Source organism: Mastomys coucha, unplaced genomic scaffold, assembly GCF_008632895.1.
Source record: "Mastomys coucha isolate ucsf_1 unplaced genomic scaffold, UCSF_Mcou_1 pScaffold5, whole genome shotgun sequence".
In the NCBI taxonomy this organism is placed as follows: domain Eukaryota; kingdom Metazoa; phylum Chordata; class Mammalia; order Rodentia; family Muridae; genus Mastomys; species Mastomys coucha.
In genome coordinates, this window is record NW_022196911.1 from 83903309 (window position 1) to 83921415 (window position 18107).

The 18107-nt window shown below is 43.5% G+C and overlaps 1 protein-coding gene across 2 annotated transcripts in view; it reads left to right on the plus strand.

Annotated features, from left to right (window-relative positions):
• The first annotated feature begins 8059 nt into the window (after positions 1-8059).
• Positions 8060-18107, plus strand: part of Vezf1 (vascular endothelial zinc finger 1) — a 16920-nt gene continuing 6872 nt past the window's right edge. Inside the window, exons 1-4 of one of the 2 annotated variants that reach the window (XM_031354776.1) lie at positions 8060-8307; positions 12799-13493; positions 14436-14499; positions 16411-16612. In XM_031354776.1, coding sequence (XP_031210636.1) covers positions 8275-8307; positions 12799-13493; positions 14436-14499; positions 16411-16612 — 994 coding nt within the window. In that variant the 5' untranslated portion in view covers positions 8060-8274. The remainder of the gene's footprint in view (positions 8308-12798; positions 13494-14435; positions 14500-16410; positions 16613-18107) is intronic. The other variant, XM_031354777.1, reaches the window with a different exon arrangement.

Consider the following 18107-nt stretch of genomic DNA (forward strand, 5'->3'; position numbering starts at 1 on the left):
TTTTTGGTTTTTTCGAGACAGAGTTTCTCCGTGTAGTCCTGGTTGTCCTGGAACTCACTCTGTAGACCAGGCTGGCCACAAACTCTGAAATCTGCCTGCCTCTGCCTCCCAAGTGCTGGGATTAAAGGCGTGCGTCACCACCACCTGGCTTGCTTTTTTTTTTTTTTTTTTTTTTTTTTTTTTTTTTTTTTTTTTTTTTTTTTTTTTGAGACGGTTTCTCTGTGTAGCCTTGGCGGTCCTGGACCTAGCTCTGTAGACCAGGCTGGCCTCTTAAGTTACAAAGATCTACTTTTAAGTTGGTTTGTTGAACTTGTCAATTTTTAGTATGCAGTCAAAATGTTTGCATCCTATAGCCTACAACTGATTAAAATCCATGTCAACTGGGAAGGTTGTCCTTGAGATGCCCTGACTAGCCTTTCAAAATGTTCAATACATTTTTCTACTTTGATTTCTGATCATGGCCTGATTGGGGACTATGTCTAAACAATTTCTTTTTAAATGATACCTTGAGGGCTGGGTGATGCTTCAAGCTGCTGGGAGAGACTGTATGAATACACTGATGTTGTGAAATGCTGGATTTATGATGTCACTTTCTCTTTCTTCTTGAGTTCCCTTAAATGTGTTTCCACCCCAAAATACTTCAACACATTGTTAGTGTTTTTGGTTTTGTTTTAAATTTTATTTGTTTTATGTGCATGGATAGTTTGCCTGCTTGTATGTCTGCATTGTGTGAGTGCCTGCTGCCTAAAGAGACCAGAAGGTTGTCTGTCATATTCCTTGCAACTGTGTTTGTAGACAGTTGTGAGCAAGATATGGGTTCTAGGAATTGAATCTCAGTCCTCTGAAGAGCAGCCAGTGCTCTTAGCTTCAGAGCCATCTCGCCAGCCCATTTTGGTTTTTGAGACAGGGTTTCTCTGTATAGCCCTGGCTGTCCTGGAACTCACTCTGTAGACTAGGCTGACCTTGAACTCAGAAACCCGCCTCCCAAGTGCTGGGACTAAAGGCCCAGCTCCCATTTAAAATTTTTTTATTACATTATATGTATATGTGCCATAGTGTAAGTATGGAAAGTCAAAGGACAACTAGTGGGAATTTTCTCCACTATTCTTTATGGGAGCCCTAGGAATCAGACTCAGGCTGTCATACTTAGTGACAACAGTACCTTTACCTACTAATCTCCACCCCCCAACACACACACACACACCTGCCCTTTCAGTTCTGGGGATCAAGCAAAATTCCTTATCTATGCTAAAGTGTTGGATCTCTCCCAGCTATGAACCTCCCGTCTTACCGTTGGTCAGGTTAGCTTGAATTTTCACAGTTCTCTGATGAGAAGGTTAGTCATATCAGATCATATGGATTGTACTTTTTTTTTTTTTAAAGACTGAGTCTTTTATATAGTCTTGCCTGTCCTGGAACTTACTGTGTAGACCAGGCTGGCTTCAGGCTCAGAGATCTGTCTGCTTTTTCTTTCCCAAGTGCTGGGATTAAATGCATGTGCTACCATGCCCAACTTACATTTTTTTGTTTTGTTTTGTTTTGTTTTGTTTTTCTTTCGAGACAGGATTTCTCTGTATAGCCCTGGCCATCCAGGAACTCTTTAGTCCAGGCTGGCCTCAAACTCAGAAATCTGCCTGCCTCTGCCTACCAAGTGCTGGGATTAAAGGCGTGTGCCACCATTGCCCGATTTATAGAGTTTTTAAGAGAACAGAGTAATTGTTTCATTGAAATAGAGTTGTGTATTGAACATATATGGGGGCTTCCTCAGGTGTTAGCATTAGTTTTATTAAGTAGACCTATGTAGGTGGTCATAGACAAATTTCTCCAAGTTACCAATTCTATCACTAAGTGGTGGTTTCCATTCCAAACTGTATATAGTTTAATAAATTGGTCTGAAATAATTTCCTTATAAGGAACATAACTACATTGTGGCATTCTTGTTTAAAGTGAGTTAACAAAAAACAGCAGAAATAATGTGTATTACAAAGCTAGCAGTGGGCTTTTATATGTAATGCACAGGAAGCATTTGCACTGCCTTGGGTTGAATACCATCTGTTCCCTGTACTTTCAGTGCTGAATGAAATTGGGGAGAAAGTGAAAGGAGAGGTGGGAAGGAAAAGGAAGTTAGGGAAAGAGGAAACAGCTGTAAGGTAAGAAAGGCCCAATATAGATTATAAAACAAAAGTGGAGGGCTAGATCAGGCCCTGAGACTAGATAGCTAGTTAACTTCTGTCAATTGAGAAGAGCCTTGTATACTTTGAGATGATAGGTACTTCAAAAGCAATAGCTAATCTCTGTATGCCATAGTAACTAGTTCATTGAGTCAAACACTATCCTGCCCTCCCAGAATTTCAACAGACTGAGCAGAGACCTTCTTGCCAATGTGCACACAAACTAAGGGTCATATATTTTGATGACAGGTACATATTTACAATTTAAAGAGTAAATGGGGGGGGGATGCTGAGTACAGCTTCTGTCACTGTGTAGCAATAGCTACTGCACCTGCCCTTTCATATCATTTATGACTGAACTAGGTAACAAAATGTAGTAAATGGTAGTAGCTTATAGTTCAAAGACTCATGGTCAAACATTTTTAAGATTTATTTTTATGATTGCTCTATCTGCATGTATGCCTGCATGCCAGAAGAGGGCATCAGAACCCAATATAAATGGTTGTGAGCTACCATGTGGTTGTTGGGAACTGAACTCAGGACCTTTGGAAGAACAATGCTCTTAACCACTGAGCTGTCTCTCCAGCCCCAGAAACTTTTTTTTTTTTTTTTTTTTTTTTTAAGATTTATGAGTACACTGTAGCTTTCTTCAGACACACCAGAAGAGGGCTTCAGGTCCCATTACAGATAGTTGTGAGCCACCATGTGGTTGTTGGGAATTGAACTCAGGACCTCTAGAAGAGCAGTCAGTGTTCTTAACTGCTGAGCCATCTCTCCAGCCCCCAAAAACATTCTTAATAGAGTTAATTCCCACTTGTGGAAGCAGAGCCAGATCTTAGGTTTACCTGGTCTTCTGTTGCCCTCAGTTGCCTTGTTTTCTAGACCAGAATAGCTTTTTCAGATCCTAATCTGACTAGTCTGTCACATCAGGACTTAGGTTGTTGCTGTTCACGTCTTTAGCCCAGAGAGAGAGAACTTGCAGTTCCTCAACACTGGTTTCATGATTCCCTGTTTCTTTCACTACCAAAAACTGAGGGACAACCCACCTCAGCAGACTGAAAATCTAATTGGCCCAGTAGAATGAAGAGAACTGTTGAAGTAAAGGTTGTTCACTAAAAAGCTTGGTTTTGTTCCACTTTGATAGAAACATTCGGAGAGGCACTACAATAAGGAAAATCTTTATATGTGACTAGCATTTTTAGAATGGTAGCACAATACAGGTTAACTTCACTTTATTCTCATTATATTTGGTGTGGAAGCAATAGCCGCTGAGAAGGATTCCATCTCTAAACAACTTTGAAGGTTTTGATTACAACTGAGGCTGAGCTTTGCGGTTTAATCAGTCCTACCAGTTTGTGGGACTGTTCAGTCATCTATTGCTCTAGGGACCTAGGGCATCTAAGGGCAGTGAGGAACAGGTGTCCAAAGGAGAAATGTTGGTGCCTGCATGTGTTTTCCAGATGTATTGAATTTCACTTCGTGTATTTTTGACCTGTCTTAGTTTCTTTCCTGATGTGTGGCCTATGCTATTTTGCTTGTGTTCAGTATTCCTTCTTCCTTGCTTCTGCTTACTGAGGATTAAATCTAAGGCTAATCACATGCTAAGCAAGTGCTTTTTTGGGGGGGGGGATTCGAGATAGGGTGTCTCTGTGTAGCCCTGGCTGTCCTGGAACTCACTCTGTTGACTATGCTGGACCCAAACAGACTTACTACCCCTGCCTCCCAAGTGCTGGTATCAAATGCATGTACCACCACTGCCTAGCTTAGAGCTCTACCATCACTGAGTTAACCCTTATTTGTTGGACATTGTATCATCCAGGAATAAAATGGAAGCTAGCATTTTGACATAAATGCTTTATTGGTGAAACTGATGGGTATATTGTTGACTTTTGACAGTCAGAAAGTTAAGGTGATGTGTTTCTGTGAGCTTAGACTCACTTTGAAGTCTTGGGTCATGACCTTTGTAAAAAATGTGTTTTGATCACGTTCTCTCAAATACCAGCTGAACTCTACTAGACATGTGAGTAGAATTGTTCCTTGTGACTATTCCAGCTGCCAAGGAACTTAAATAGGTATTCAAGAATAAAGTTTTTTTTGTTTTTTTGGGTTTTTTTGAGACAGGGTTTCTCTGTACAGCTCTGGCTGTCCTGGAACTCACTCTGTAGACCAGGCTGGCCTCAAACTCAGAAATCCACCTGCCTCTGCCTCCCAAGTGCTGGGATTAAAAGTGTACACCACCACTGCCAGGCAAGAATAAAGAAATCTTTATCTTTTTCCTTGCCAGTTAAAACAGACCACTAGCAATGACACTTTAGAGTGGTTCTCCAGTAGATGTGGAGGAAAGTACTTCTGCTGTCCTTCCAGGCAAGTCTTCCCTTTTTTTTTGACAAGGGTACACTTTCTCCCATGGTTGTATTGAGGCTGATGTTGAGGGGTGACAATTCTTTACAGCCAGTACTTTTGGTACTCCCTCCCTCCACCCTCAAGCAGCCCTAGCTGAGCTGTACTCGCTCTGTAACCCAGGTTAGTCTCAAACACTCAACAATTCTCTCTGTCTCTCTGCCTCCTAAGTAGAGCAACTGTAGGACTGTGCCACCACTCTAGACAAATCTGGTTGGTTGTTATTTGGGGGTTTTTGGTTTTTGTTTTGCTTGGTGTGTACTTGTATATGAGTGTATGTATATGTGCACACACAGGATACCTCCTAACTTGACAATTTGAGTTTTTTTCCTTCTTTTCTCTTCTCTCTCTCTCTCTCCCTCTCTCTCTCTCTCTCCTCTCTCTGAGACAGGGTCTCTATCTCTGGAGGACTGCATGCTGAGTTTTCAGGCCCAAATTTAACCTCTGAACCAGTAAAAATATTTACCAAGCACCTGTTATATTTAGGAGTATTCTAGGAATTTTCTACATACATTTTTCATTTAGTCTAGAGGTTGCCCTTCTGGGATAGGTATTTTGTTCTCATTGTTTAGAACTAGGTGGGTGATAGGTTATATAGCTTTAGGTGAAAGGGGATTCTGAACAGGGTGAATTTGGAAGCTGACTTGTTTGGGGTGGATGCAGATAGAATTGTTGGTTTGTGTAGACACTGAAGAGTTCAGACATTTGCTTAAAAGTAATTCCATTGATCCATTCACTGAAAGCTGATTTTAATAATGTACTATATGCAGACATTTATTATCTTGACTGAACTTCAATATAGGGTCTGTGGAAACAGGACTTTGAAGGAGAACTCATTTCATTTATGGTTTTTGTTTCTTTCTTTGTTTTCAAGACAGGGTTTTTTGGTGTAGCCCTGGCTGTCCTGGAACTCTGTAAACCAGGCTGGACTCAAACTCAGAAATCTGCCTGCCTCCACCTCCCAAGTGCTGGGATTAAAGACGTGAGCCACCGCTGCCCTGCTTGTTTGTTTTAGAATATTCTCCTAAAGGTAGAAATTCCCATTCTAAGGATGGATTCCTTGGTCCTGCTTGGATTGATTATATTCCTGTAACAGTTGAATCTGGTTGGTTTTGAGTACATGTTCTGAACTTTAAAACACATTTCCTTTATGAAAAATATCTAATATTTAAATTCATAAAAATGTTGTTGGGACTGAAGAGATGACTGCAATGGTTCAGTAATTAAGAGTATAAACTGCTCTTGCAGAGGACCCTGGATTCAGTTCCCAGCACTCACATGCTTGTAACTCCAGTTCCAGGGCATTCAACACCATCTTCTGACCTCCTTGGGAATCTGCTTTACACACACACACACACACACACACACACGCACCATAATTAAAAGTACAGCTTAAATTTTAAAAAGATGGTTAATTTCCCTTTAAGGCAAGATTTTGGGGAAACAATCAGGAATTCTGATTTTACCTTATAATAGAGATGTAATTAGCTATTTCCCCTAAAATCCTAGCTCTTCTGTATGACAGCTTAACTGTTTTCACTTGACCTCTATTTCCTGTTTATGGGGAAAACCCTACTGAGAGGTGCTATGACAGAAAGTGGTGGGGAAGAGGTTTCTAGATCCCAAAATAAGTATAAGAAATCCCACAGTATTAGTTAGCATAAGAATCATATTTATTAAGTACTAGTTTTTATAATCCTGAAGCTTTATTTTGATTACAGTTTGAAAGAGCAGCTAAAGAGAAGCAGCTATACATTGGAGGAGAGAGCAGAGACCTTGAAGGTGAATCTTCTAAGGCAGGGAAGAAGCAGAGACTTGTATCCATTGAATCAAAATACAAGAACATACTATGTCCAAGGTCAGAGCAAGAACATATTTTGTCTTGTTTCTTGGGTTTGCAAGTTAGCTCTCTCCTTAGTTTACATGTATATGTAAACATCAAATGAGACTGACAGATACAGGGGATGTGTAGCAGTTTAGCTCAGGGATATATCAGAAACTCATTTTCTGTCCCCTCCTGTCTTAGGCTGACCAGTTCTCTGGTGGTTACTGCATTACTGCTACTAATCCACCCAAACTGCTGGACTTCTTCATACCCAAGGTCTTCAGGCAATATTTACTGGGAAGTCAACTCTAAAAAGAACCAGACATCATTTCCTGGCCCTTATTCTGGTGACTGATGGAAGGATGGGAGGAAAACCATGAAATTACCATACCTCTTCAGTTTCTATTCCCATAGAATTTTGCAACTATGCTAATTGGATCAGCATGTGTATGTGTATATGTGTGTGTGTGTGCGTATGTATATATTGGGGGAAGTTGAAGATATGTCTTTTATTACAACAGTCTGGAGGGGATAAGAATCCATTTGAAATATGCTGAAGTCCTGAAATAATGTGCCCATCTGAGGAGTTTTTAAAAAAAAAAAAAAACAGTTTATAAAAATACCATAGATGGAGCCTGCCCCCTCATTTCCCCACCACAGATTTCTTGGACTAGATACATGTTTAATAATAGCTTGTCTCTTGATATTCACAGTAGCTACCTCTATGTGAGGAAAGGATAGAAAACATTCAAGACATCATACGAGCTTACGATCTACAGATTCCAACCCGTAGCAGTGGCTGACTCCTCACAGAAGACACTGCAAACAGGCTGGGGTCACCTCAGTGACATCTGACCTGACGCTGTCCAACCAGAAGTCTGACTTGTGTCTGCGTGTGTGCTGCAGGAATTGAAAAATGTACTAAAGGACTAAAATATTTTGCCTCTATACTTTATCATTTGTTTTTATTGTTTTTAATCCTGGCGGGAAAGGTGTTTTCAAGTATAATTTCCTATATCTGGAATGAAAGGGAAGGATGGGGAAGCACGGTCCCGTCACCCAAGAATAACCCAGTAATGACATCTGAACGCGTGGGAAGTGTTTCCCTCCACACTAGGAGGTTCTAAGGCTATACCCTAGTGGAGTTCCCTGCTCAAATTGGAAGACCACGCAAAGGGTGATGGAGATATCATAGCAAGAGCGCTGAGGGCTTAGCTGGTCAGGAATGAAATACCCAAGGGTAGGGGCCCCTAGAAGCCAGCATCCTAGTTCGTAGGTGGAAGCTGTGATGTGCTTGACCGACTGAAGAGCCAGGTGACCGACCGGAGCTCGGACTGCCGCTGAGGGTATGAGAGGGACGCGACGCTGCCGGGCACCAAGTCAGAGTCACGAGAGGCAGCCCAGCTGTGCCCAGCGGGCCAGCGCCAGACCCTGGCGTCCTCCATCTTCTCTCCTGAGCTCCCCCTGCTCCAGCTGCCTGAGCCACGGACCGCAGCATCACACACCCCCGCGGGGGGGGACGCCGCGCCCCATCCCCGCCCCCGGCCCCACCCCAGCCCCCGCGCGGGCGCCCTGACCCCACCGCCCGCGGGCACTGGCTGAGCTCCGAGGCGGCGCGCCGGCGGCGGGGACGCCCGGAGGGGGTCGGAGCGGCTGGGGGCGGCGGCGGCCGGGCCGGGGCTCCCCCCCCGCCCGCGCTCGCCGCCGCGGTGGTGCGTCCCGGAGGTTACCGGAAGTGGCCGCGCTCGGCGCTGCCATGTTGAGGAGCCGCCGCTGCCGCTGCCGCCGCCGCCGCCGCCGCTTTGTTGTCGCCTCCTCCGCCTGAGGAGGCTCCCCGAGCGGGGGGAGTGGGGAGGAGGGGGGTCGGCCGCCGCAGCCATGGAGGCCAACTGGACCGCGTTCCTGTTCCAGGTACTGGGGGCCCCGGGGGGGCCGGGGGGCCAGGGGGGCCGGGCCGGGCTCGGGCGGGCGCTCCTCCCCTCCCGGCTCCGCTCTCCGGCCCGGCCTTAATCCCCCTTTGTTTTTCCGCCCGCCCGCTCCGGCGGAGCCGGGCCGCTGGGGTGAAAGGAGGCGGCCTCGCGGAGTGCGGGGGAGAAGCAGGCCTCGGGGTGAACCCGGGCCCCCCCAGGCACACACGCACACACACACCCTTCCCTCCCGCCCCGAAGGGGAAGGGAGGAGGCCGGCCGCTGTCACCACCCCGCGGCCCAGAGAAAGGAGAGCGCCCGGCCGCTGTGTAGCGCGGGCCGCTCGGCCGCTGCGCGCCCGCCCAGGGCCGCGCGGCACAGCGAGGGGGTCTCCGGGTCCCGCTCCAAGTCCCCATCCATCTTTCGCTCGCGCTCTTCCCGTCACCTCTCTTTTTGTGTGTGTGCTTGTGTGTTGACTTTCTGACCCTCCTCCCACATCCCGCGAATAGCGGGTATCTCTGGCTTCGCCGCCACTCCCCCTTCTCGCCGCCCCCTCGGGTGTACCCAACAGGGGGTGTTGCGAGCGTGGTTCCCCTCTGCAAACTTTTCTCCGTTCCTAGCCCAAGTCCTAGGCGAGCCCTGGCAGCTGGTCCCCTCGCCTCTGTCCAGCTCCTGCGGTCCCATTGAGCTTGGGGAATCCCCGAGCCGGCGGGGCCGGGCGGGGGCGGGGAGCGGCGGGGGACGGGACTCCAGCAGGCCCGACCTTCCCCGGAGCGCGTCTCGCTAGTCTCGCTCCGCGGCCCGCTCGAACGTTCTCTCCGGCCCAGTGGGCGACGGGAAGCGAAGAGGGAGCGCAAAGTCCGCTTACAAAGCCCCCAGATGAGTCACTCATGGAGGGTGGGGGTCTTCGCTTCTTCTTCTTCTTCTTTTTTTTCTTTTTCTTTTTTTACCAGAAACTTCAAAGCTAGTGTTAGCGGATATTTCAGGCATACCCTTCCCCTGCCACTTTAATGTGGGACCCCTGTTTGGAACTTTTTTCCCCCTGCTTCCTTTCTGTTTGCAAATGCATTGATGAGCAACAGAGATGAGCACACACAGAAACTTCAGAATTGAAAGTTAGGAAGCTAGTCGTTTTTAAAATGTGTCCTTCCCGCCTCCCTCTTTTGAGTTTTCCTAAATACTTCGTGAAATTCCAAACGCGTAGCTTGGGCGCTTGAGACCTTTGGAACTGAAGAATCTTCAAAAGATTATACTCTCAGCATCTGGTCCCATCCCGGTTGAGTTAATCTAGGGAACTGGAGAATTCAAAATTACCCATTGTGTAATCTGGCTTGTCCTATTAAGACATATTCCAAATGTGGGCATTTTTATTTTAAGTAATTATTGAAATAAATGGGCTTACTAAAGTTGGAAATTCTTAAGATTTTGCAACACCTGAACGTCCCACTTTATCATCCTGATCTAGTACTGGTTTTATTGTACTTTGAGGAGCTTGTTAATAAAGTGATGGTCAACTTACAAATGCATTGGTAAAGAAGTAACAGAACTAGCTGTCCTGAGGGCTGATGCAAAGACGGCAAATGCTTTCTTTTAGAAGAAGCTCACAAATGATCGTTTTACAGTAAAGGACTGATGGCCCTAGACGTAGTTTAAACAGTATTAGACTGGGTGTCTGTAAACTTGATGGAGGCTGAACAAAGCGAGTCCTTTATGTAAAGGAGAAACCCATAGTTCATCTTTGGGAAGTTAGTTGGAAGATCCTACAAAATACTTTTAAAAGCTTTTTAAACTATTCTTTTCCCGGATAAAGCAAATGCCAACCTATTAATTTTTTTCCACTTGCTGAGAAGATGTGACAGCTCATATTTAATCCTGGACATGCAGCGTGTGCTGTGAGAATCTTTGAAGAGCTGTAACTTAGCGCTGAGGACAGTGAGTAAAGGAAGCCCTTCTTCGTTTGAAAAGGTGGCATAGACACAAAGTTCTAGTTCTCAGTGACCCCCCACACACCTGGAAAGATGCAGAGGTAACCTCTGCGCCTGGGAGCACCATGTTGAATTTATATCTTTAAGCAAGTTTTAATAACCTGCCTGCTTACCAGATAAACATGATGGGAAGTGAAAGTGTAGCTCTTAAAATATTTGATGGATGATTCGTACAGGACATTCGAGAGATGACTCACCCATGCTAATTTGTTTCAGTACAGAATCTTTTTACCCTCTGGCAGCGGAGATTTCATGGTTCCACATCCTATCACCCTAGGTGATGAAATAATATTTCTGGTTTTGTTGTTGTTGTTTGGTGGGTTGGTTGGTTTTGTTTTGGCTTGTTTGTTTGTTTGTTTGTCAGTCCCAGAGAAAGGAAAGCTTGGGCAGGATAAGAGCTGTCTGTGCACCTGAGTTAGAAGATGCAATTTAAACTTTCATGTGATGATGCTAGTCAAATAAAAGCTTATTGAGAACTTATATTTGAGAAATAAATCCCTTCACTGAAAGGCAGGCCGTGGTTGTTATTTCACTCTCCCTCAGAGAATAAGTTGAGGAAAATTGGCTTTCTTAGCCAGTGGGAAGTGCGGGCTCCTAGCAGTCTTCAGAGAGTGATTCTTCTAGTGGTGCTATAGTATTTTACTCAAAACATAGGGACCTGGTGTGGCCCTCGAGAGTGAGCATCAATGATGCTGTAAGCCAATTTGTACCGCACAAACATCTGAATTGGTGAATGACGAGTTCTTCAGTATTCCATACTACTAATGGCTGTTTAGAATTGAAGAATAGCTCAGATGTTATAAGTTTGAACTTTGTCCAGAAGATTTGCATTCCGCAGCGTCTGATCTGTTAGCCTTTGAAATTGTATATCCTGAGCTAGCTTCAGCTCTTAACTGTTTGCCGTCTGTATGGAAACTTGGGTATGCTGCTTGGCTCGAAAGAGAGTAAGATCAGAGACCAAATTCTGCTGTCACCTGGGTGGGTAGACCCCCCCACGTTCTAAGAGCTGCACAAATTAAATGGGAATGAGCTTAATTCAGTAACCCATTAGTAGTTAACAATTTCTGAGTACCATTCTAGAACTTGAAAGACATATAACTCAAAAATTGTTAAGTTCAGACCACTACCTTTGGACACCTTGCCTCCTGACCTTTTGGGGAGACTGGTTCCAGGTATAACCTCTGACCTCTCATTAAGTGAACGTGTGGGGTAGATGTTCCTGACAGTCAGAGGAGGAGCTCTGCCAACTTCGTTGGGCATTTGCTGTTTTGTTTCCTGTGTCTTTTGTTTCCTGTGTCAACGTAGCTAGTCAAGGGACTATTCAAGAGTGTGATGGTAATCCCAGCACTTGGGAGGCAGAGGCAGGCAGATTTCTGAGTTCCAGGCCAGCCTGGTCTACAGAGTGAATTCCAGGACAGCCAGGGCTACACAGAGAAACCCTGTCTCGAAAAACCAAGAAAAAAAAAAAAAAAGAGTGTGATGGTAAGAAAAACTGAAGTGTCTAAGATGGTGAGATGGGCTCTTCCTAGATGTAGCATATAGCTTAAAATATGTAAAACTTTTAGCTTTATCCTTTTAGGATTATAAAACTCGAGTACAGGGGCTTGGGTTCACTATCAAGTATTTCAAAAATAATGTTGGTAAAGAACAACATATTAGGGAGAGCTATTTCAAGAACTTTTTCCATCATTTTCTAAAGTTTCCGAACAGTGGTCTGGCTCCAGTCTTGAAGTAGAGAAGCACATCATGACAGCATATATCTAATACCTTATCCAAGCCAGTGGATGTGCTTGCAGTTTGGGTTTTCTTTTACTAGTGTTGATTAAGGATGCAAACTCTAGTGGAGGATTCATGATCTCAGGAACAACTGGCAGGTGTTTGCCACCTTCCCAGATGATAAATGGCAGCTTTCATTTCAGCCAGATCTCGTAGTAGCGTTAAGTGATGAGCTTTCTAAGTAAACTTAATAGCTGGTATATGTCTTCATAGAGTTGCACTCCTCTCGTTGCTTAGCAGGCCTGTTCTCAATCACTAGTTTTCTCTTATAGAGAGGGAGAGAACTTGGTGCTTTTTTTGTCCTGAGTAACAGACAGTAGATGATTGTGTTAGTCATATACAGAGTTTGTATGTTGATGTTAAATACTTAGTCTGGCATTTCATTTTTTTTTTTTGACAAGTTGTTTAAACTTGGTTTCTGTATTGACAGTCAAAATGCACAGTGGTTTCATCAACTAATACATCCCTCATGAGTCAGGGTACTGTATACTTTAGTCAGCTGTTTGAAAGTATGATTGCTGTCAGCAGTGTAGATGCAAAAACATTTTGATCAGCTGCAATTTTCATTGTTTTGTACCTAGAGCTCTTGAGAGTCTCTGCAGCTCTGTTGCAGAGAGCAAGAGAACAGCTCACAGACTCTTGAACTGTCTCTTCTACTCTCCTGTCTGGGGCATGTTGAATGGTTAAGGTCATGGTGGAGGCTCAAATTCTCAAGTGTCAATGTTTGGTTCTAGGCCCACGAAGCATCCCATCACCAACAGCAGGCAGCGCAGAACAGCTTGCTGCCCCTCCTGAGCTCTGCTGTGGAGCCCCCGGATCAGAAACCGTTGCTTCCAATACCAATTACTCAGAAACCTCAGGCTGCACCAGAGACATTAAAGGATGCCATTGGAATTAAAAAGGAAAAACCCAAAACTTCGTTTGTGTGCACTTACTGCAGTAAAGCATTCAGGGACAGCTATCACCTGAGGCGCCATCAGTCCTGCCACACAGGGATCAAGTTGGTGTCTCGGGCAAAGAAAACCCCTACCACGGTGGTTCCCCTTATCTCCACCATTGCTGGGGACAGCAGCCGAACTTCATTGGTTTCAACTATTGCAGGCATCTTGTCAACAGTCACTACGTCTTCTTCGGGCACCAACCCCAGCAGCAGCGCCAGTACCACAGCAATGCCTGTGCCCCAGTCTGTCAAGAAACCCAGTAAGCCTGTCAAGAAGAACCACGCCTGTGAGATGTGTGGGAAGGCCTTCCGGGATGTGTACCACCTCAATCGGCACAAGCTTTCCCATTCAGACGAAAAGCCCTTCGAGTGTCCTATTTGTAATCAGCGCTTCAAGAGGAAGGACCGGATGACTTACCATGTGAGGTCTCATGAAGGAGGCATCACCAAACCCTATACTTGCAGTGTTTGTGGAAAAGGCTTCTCAAGGTACTGCATTTTGCTTTGCTTTTATATTATGGTATTAGTGAGCTTGAGTTTGTGTCTGTCATCTAGGTTCATGTGAGAAGATGTGTGAGCAGGTCTAAAGTATTAGAGGAGGTGCTGATTAGTATTATATGCTTAGGTTTAACTCTGGTTTGGTGTGATTGACAAGTGGAAACACAGCATTTAACCTGTTATGTCATTTAGGAGGTACTTTGGTAGCTCCAGGCCTTCATTTGGCACATGGCTTCTTATAACGCCAAATATCCCACCAGTGTTTAGTTCCGTTGGAGAACCAGATATAAGGATCACTGTGCAAATCAAGGAAACTTTCCTGTTAGTTGGGATGACCTTGGATTTTCTTTTCTCTTTTTTTATATTTAGCTACTATGTATGCAGTATTCTGCTTACATGTATGCCTGCAGGCCAGAAGAAGGCACCAGATCTCATCATAGATGGTTATGAGCCACTATGTGCTTGCTGGGAATTGAACTCAGGTCCACTGGAAGAACAGCCAATGCTCTTAATCTCTGGGCCATCTCTTCAGCCCAATCTTGGATATTCTTAATGCAACTTTTAGGAGGATCGTCCCCCACCCTTCCCATTTTTTATGTATTATTATGTATTTTGTGTATTATTTCATTAAAAAGAAAAAAAGCTATTAAGAGTTGACACAGTGGTAGTTACTCCTGGTATTGGAACTAAAACTTTGAGTGTTTGTGATTGTAAAGAATCAGGACTTAGTATGTCTGAGGAAAAAGAACAGGTGAGGGATTGAGGTTTGTGTTTGTGATGTGCCGGGTAAGGAGATTTGCACGGAGGGCTGAGGGAGTTGGTAATTCTTGCTTTCTGCAGAATGTTCCCTGTAGTCTGCCAAGGTGCAGTGTCACATAAGTAGCATTCTCTCTGAGGGTTCCATTACATCTTCTGTTTGAAACTCTTTTACAGGCCTGACCACCTAAGCTGTCATGTAAAACATGTGCATTCAACAGAAAGACCCTTCAAATGCCAAGTAAGAGTTAAAATGACTTATCCTCACATAGCATTTGGTGCACATTATCCAACAAGTTGGAGCCAGTCAAATCCCGCGCTCCTTGAATAGTCTTCAAGTCACTGATTGGAGTGAATGTGGTTCATTGGAATTCTAGTTTTATAATATGTATGACGGTATATTTTTATAATAAAAGATGGTTTCTAAAACATAAGTATATTGTTTTCTGTAGCTACATTCTATGTAGCTCCCTTTCCTTAAGCAATGGCAATTTTTGATGTTAGAGGGGAAGTACTTTTTATAAATTAAGAAATGTGTATGTATATATACCTCAGTGTATGATTGTGTACCATATGTGTACAGAAGCCTTAGTAGGTTAGAAGAAGGTATCACGGGCTGGAGAGACAGCTCAGTGGTTAAGAGCACTGACTGCTCTTCAGAGATCCTGAATTCAATTCCCAGCAACTACATCGTGCCTCACAACCATCTGTATTGGGATCTGATGCCTTCTTCTGGTGTGTCTGAGGACAGTGACAGTGTACTCACATAAAATTAATAAATAAATCTTTAAAAAAAAAAAAAGGTATCAGATCTCTTGGAATTAGAGTCACAGATGGTTGTAAGCCACTACATGGACACTAGGAACTGAACGTGCGTCCTTTACAAGAGCAGGCAGTGCTCTTAACTGCTAAACCATGTTGTCATTCTCTTTTGTAATTTTTTTTAAGATTTGTTTTTTTTAATGTTATGCATATGAATATTTGCCTTATATATACTTATATATGCACTGTGTGCATGACTGGTGCCCAAGCAGGGCAAAAGAAGTTGTCGGATCCTCTGGAACTGGGGTTACAGATGCTTGTGAGCCACCATGTGAATGCTGGGAGCTAAACCTGGGTCACCTGGGTCTTCTGCAAGAGCAGCCACTGTTTTTTTTTTTGTTTTTTTTTTTTTGGTTTTTCGACACATGGTTTCTCTGTGTAGCCCTGGCTGTCCTGGAACTCACTCTGTAGACCAGGCTGGCCTCGAACTCAGAAATCTGCTTGCCTCTGCCTCTCAAGTGCTGGGATTAAAGGCGTGTGCCACCACCGCCAGGGCGGCCACTATTCTTAACAACCATCTCTCCAGCCAAAAGAAGGGGGTCCTTTTATAGTGCATTTTCTGTTATCACTGCACTGGGATAACTGTATTTTCTGGATTTTTGGATGTTGTTACCAAATTGGAAAATTAAAAATTATATATTTAAATACTGATTTTATTTGACATAAATTGTGATAATGAAAAAGCTAAGAATTTTGCTAAATCAAATGACTGTTTTAGGCATTCCTGATCTTAGGCTGTTGCTGGATGTTCTTTAGTTTGCCTTTCATTTGTTCATGAATGACTCATTTTAGTAAGTAAATGACTTGAATTCTAAGAAAAATCTAACTGGAGGAAGGATGCAAGTGCCATTGAGTGAATATTAGCTGTGTATCAGGCTCTTAATCTGTCAGGAATTTTGTGATAGCTGTTAACCCTGTTCCTTGAGACATCAGATAGGCTAACTGTATTGTTCAGGATTGCACCGCTTAGTGATTTGCACAACTCAGTTTAAATCCAGGCTTTTTGTTTTGTATTGTTTTGTCCTTGCAGTGCTGGGAATTGAACCCATGAAGCAGGTACTCTATCACGGGGAGCCCCACCTCCAGCCCTAAATCTAGGTTTGACTGAGTGTGGGCCTCACATCTTTTCACTTCTCTGTGTTGATGTTTTCTTCCTCCAAATAGAAGCATCTAAAATTCACCAGATGTTTTAGTATGATCTGTGATTCTCAATAACATATGTGTTGAAAATTATACTAGTTCAGCCAACTTGCTGATATGGGTAGGGGTAATGTGTAAAATATACGTACTTTAAAATGAGTTGAACAGGATAGTCTATATTTAAAAAAAGTTTTCCTCCCTCATGCAGACGTGCACTGCTGCCTTTGCCACCAAAGACAGACTACGGACACACATGGTACGCCACGAAGGCAAGGTATCATGTAACATCTGTGGGAAGCTCTTGAGTGCAGCATATATCACCAGCCACTTAAAGACACATGGGCAGAGCCAAAGTATCAACTGTAATACATGTAAACAAGGCATCAGCAAAAGTAGGTCATGCTTCAGATTATTTTGCATTTCATATTGATGGAAATCTAGGGTTTTTTCAGTATATCAAAGATAATTGTGACTATGCTCTCTCAGGATTGTATTAATGTTTCTCTTGTTTCCTCCTATCACCAAAATAGCATTGGAGAGAGCATATTGGTGTTGGAGCAGTGCTTTAAATACATGTATGCAAACAACAGTGTTACGCTCTCCATTCATTTGCTTCTACTCCATACTTGTCTACTGCTAATTATACCACAGAGCAGAATTTCATCCCAGCTGTTTTCAGTGCTGTTGTATGATAAGAGCTCTGGTGCTTAGCATTGCAGCAGCCGAGTGTGGTCTTCAGACCTATATTCCTAGAGCTTGGGAGGTGGAAGCAGGACTATCAGAAGTTCAAGATTAGAGCTCACCGTAGAGTACATTTGAGGCCAGCCTGAGCTACATGAGACTGTATCTCAAAATAATATAGTATAATTTAATACAATAATAATAAACAAGCCAAAGATGCTGGCACATACTTATAATCCTAGCACCTGGGAGCAGGAATTGGGAGGATCAAGAGTTCAAAGCTAGCATCACCAACAGAGACAATTTGAGACCAGCTCAGGCTACATGAGACCTTTTGTCAAAACATGCATGTGCATGTGCGCGTGTGCATGCATGTGCACAAGCATGTGCACAAGCATGCACACACACGGAGGGGGGCATATCATAACATTTGGGGTCTGAATATTTGGCTTGCCTTAAATTCACAATTGAAGAAAAAATATTCCAGAGACTTATGGATAAAATTTAATACTTAATTTACCCAACTTTTTATTTTAAAAATTTCCCTAACCACTAGAAGAAAGTTATTTTCATAATTTTGTATACTAGTACATATTTATTTCATGCAACAGAAATGCCATATTCTATAGATAAATGTTCATGAATGGCTTAAATAAATGAGAAGGTTTCATATGTGTTTAGTTTTGTTTGTGTAGCCTTGGCTGACTTGGAACTCAGAGATCTGCCTTCCTCTGCCTCCCAAGTACTAGTTTTATAGGTGTGTGCCACCACACTTGGCTAATTTTAATGTGTTTTAATCTCATCTACTTGTGCATCTTTGTGAGTATATTGGGTTCATTATCTAGCATGCTATACTTTATGAAAATTTACTTTTAATGTGTCTTTGTAATAAATGTTTGATAGACTATTAAATATTGAACCCATGCTAACATTTTCCAACTTCCTTTTTCAAAGATAATTCCTTTTTAATATAGCTAAGAATTATTTTCCTTCTTATAGAAGTTTTCTCTAGCTCTATAGATTATTGAAAATGATTTTTAGTGGGTGTACACACACATCCCATAGTGAAGTATGGGATCAGAAGGAACTTTGAGCCGGGCGGTGGTGGTGCAAGCCTTTAGTCCCAGCACTTGGGAGACAGAGGTAGGTGGATTTCTGAGTTCGAGGCCAGCCTGGTCTATAGAGTGAGTTCCAGGACAGCCAGGG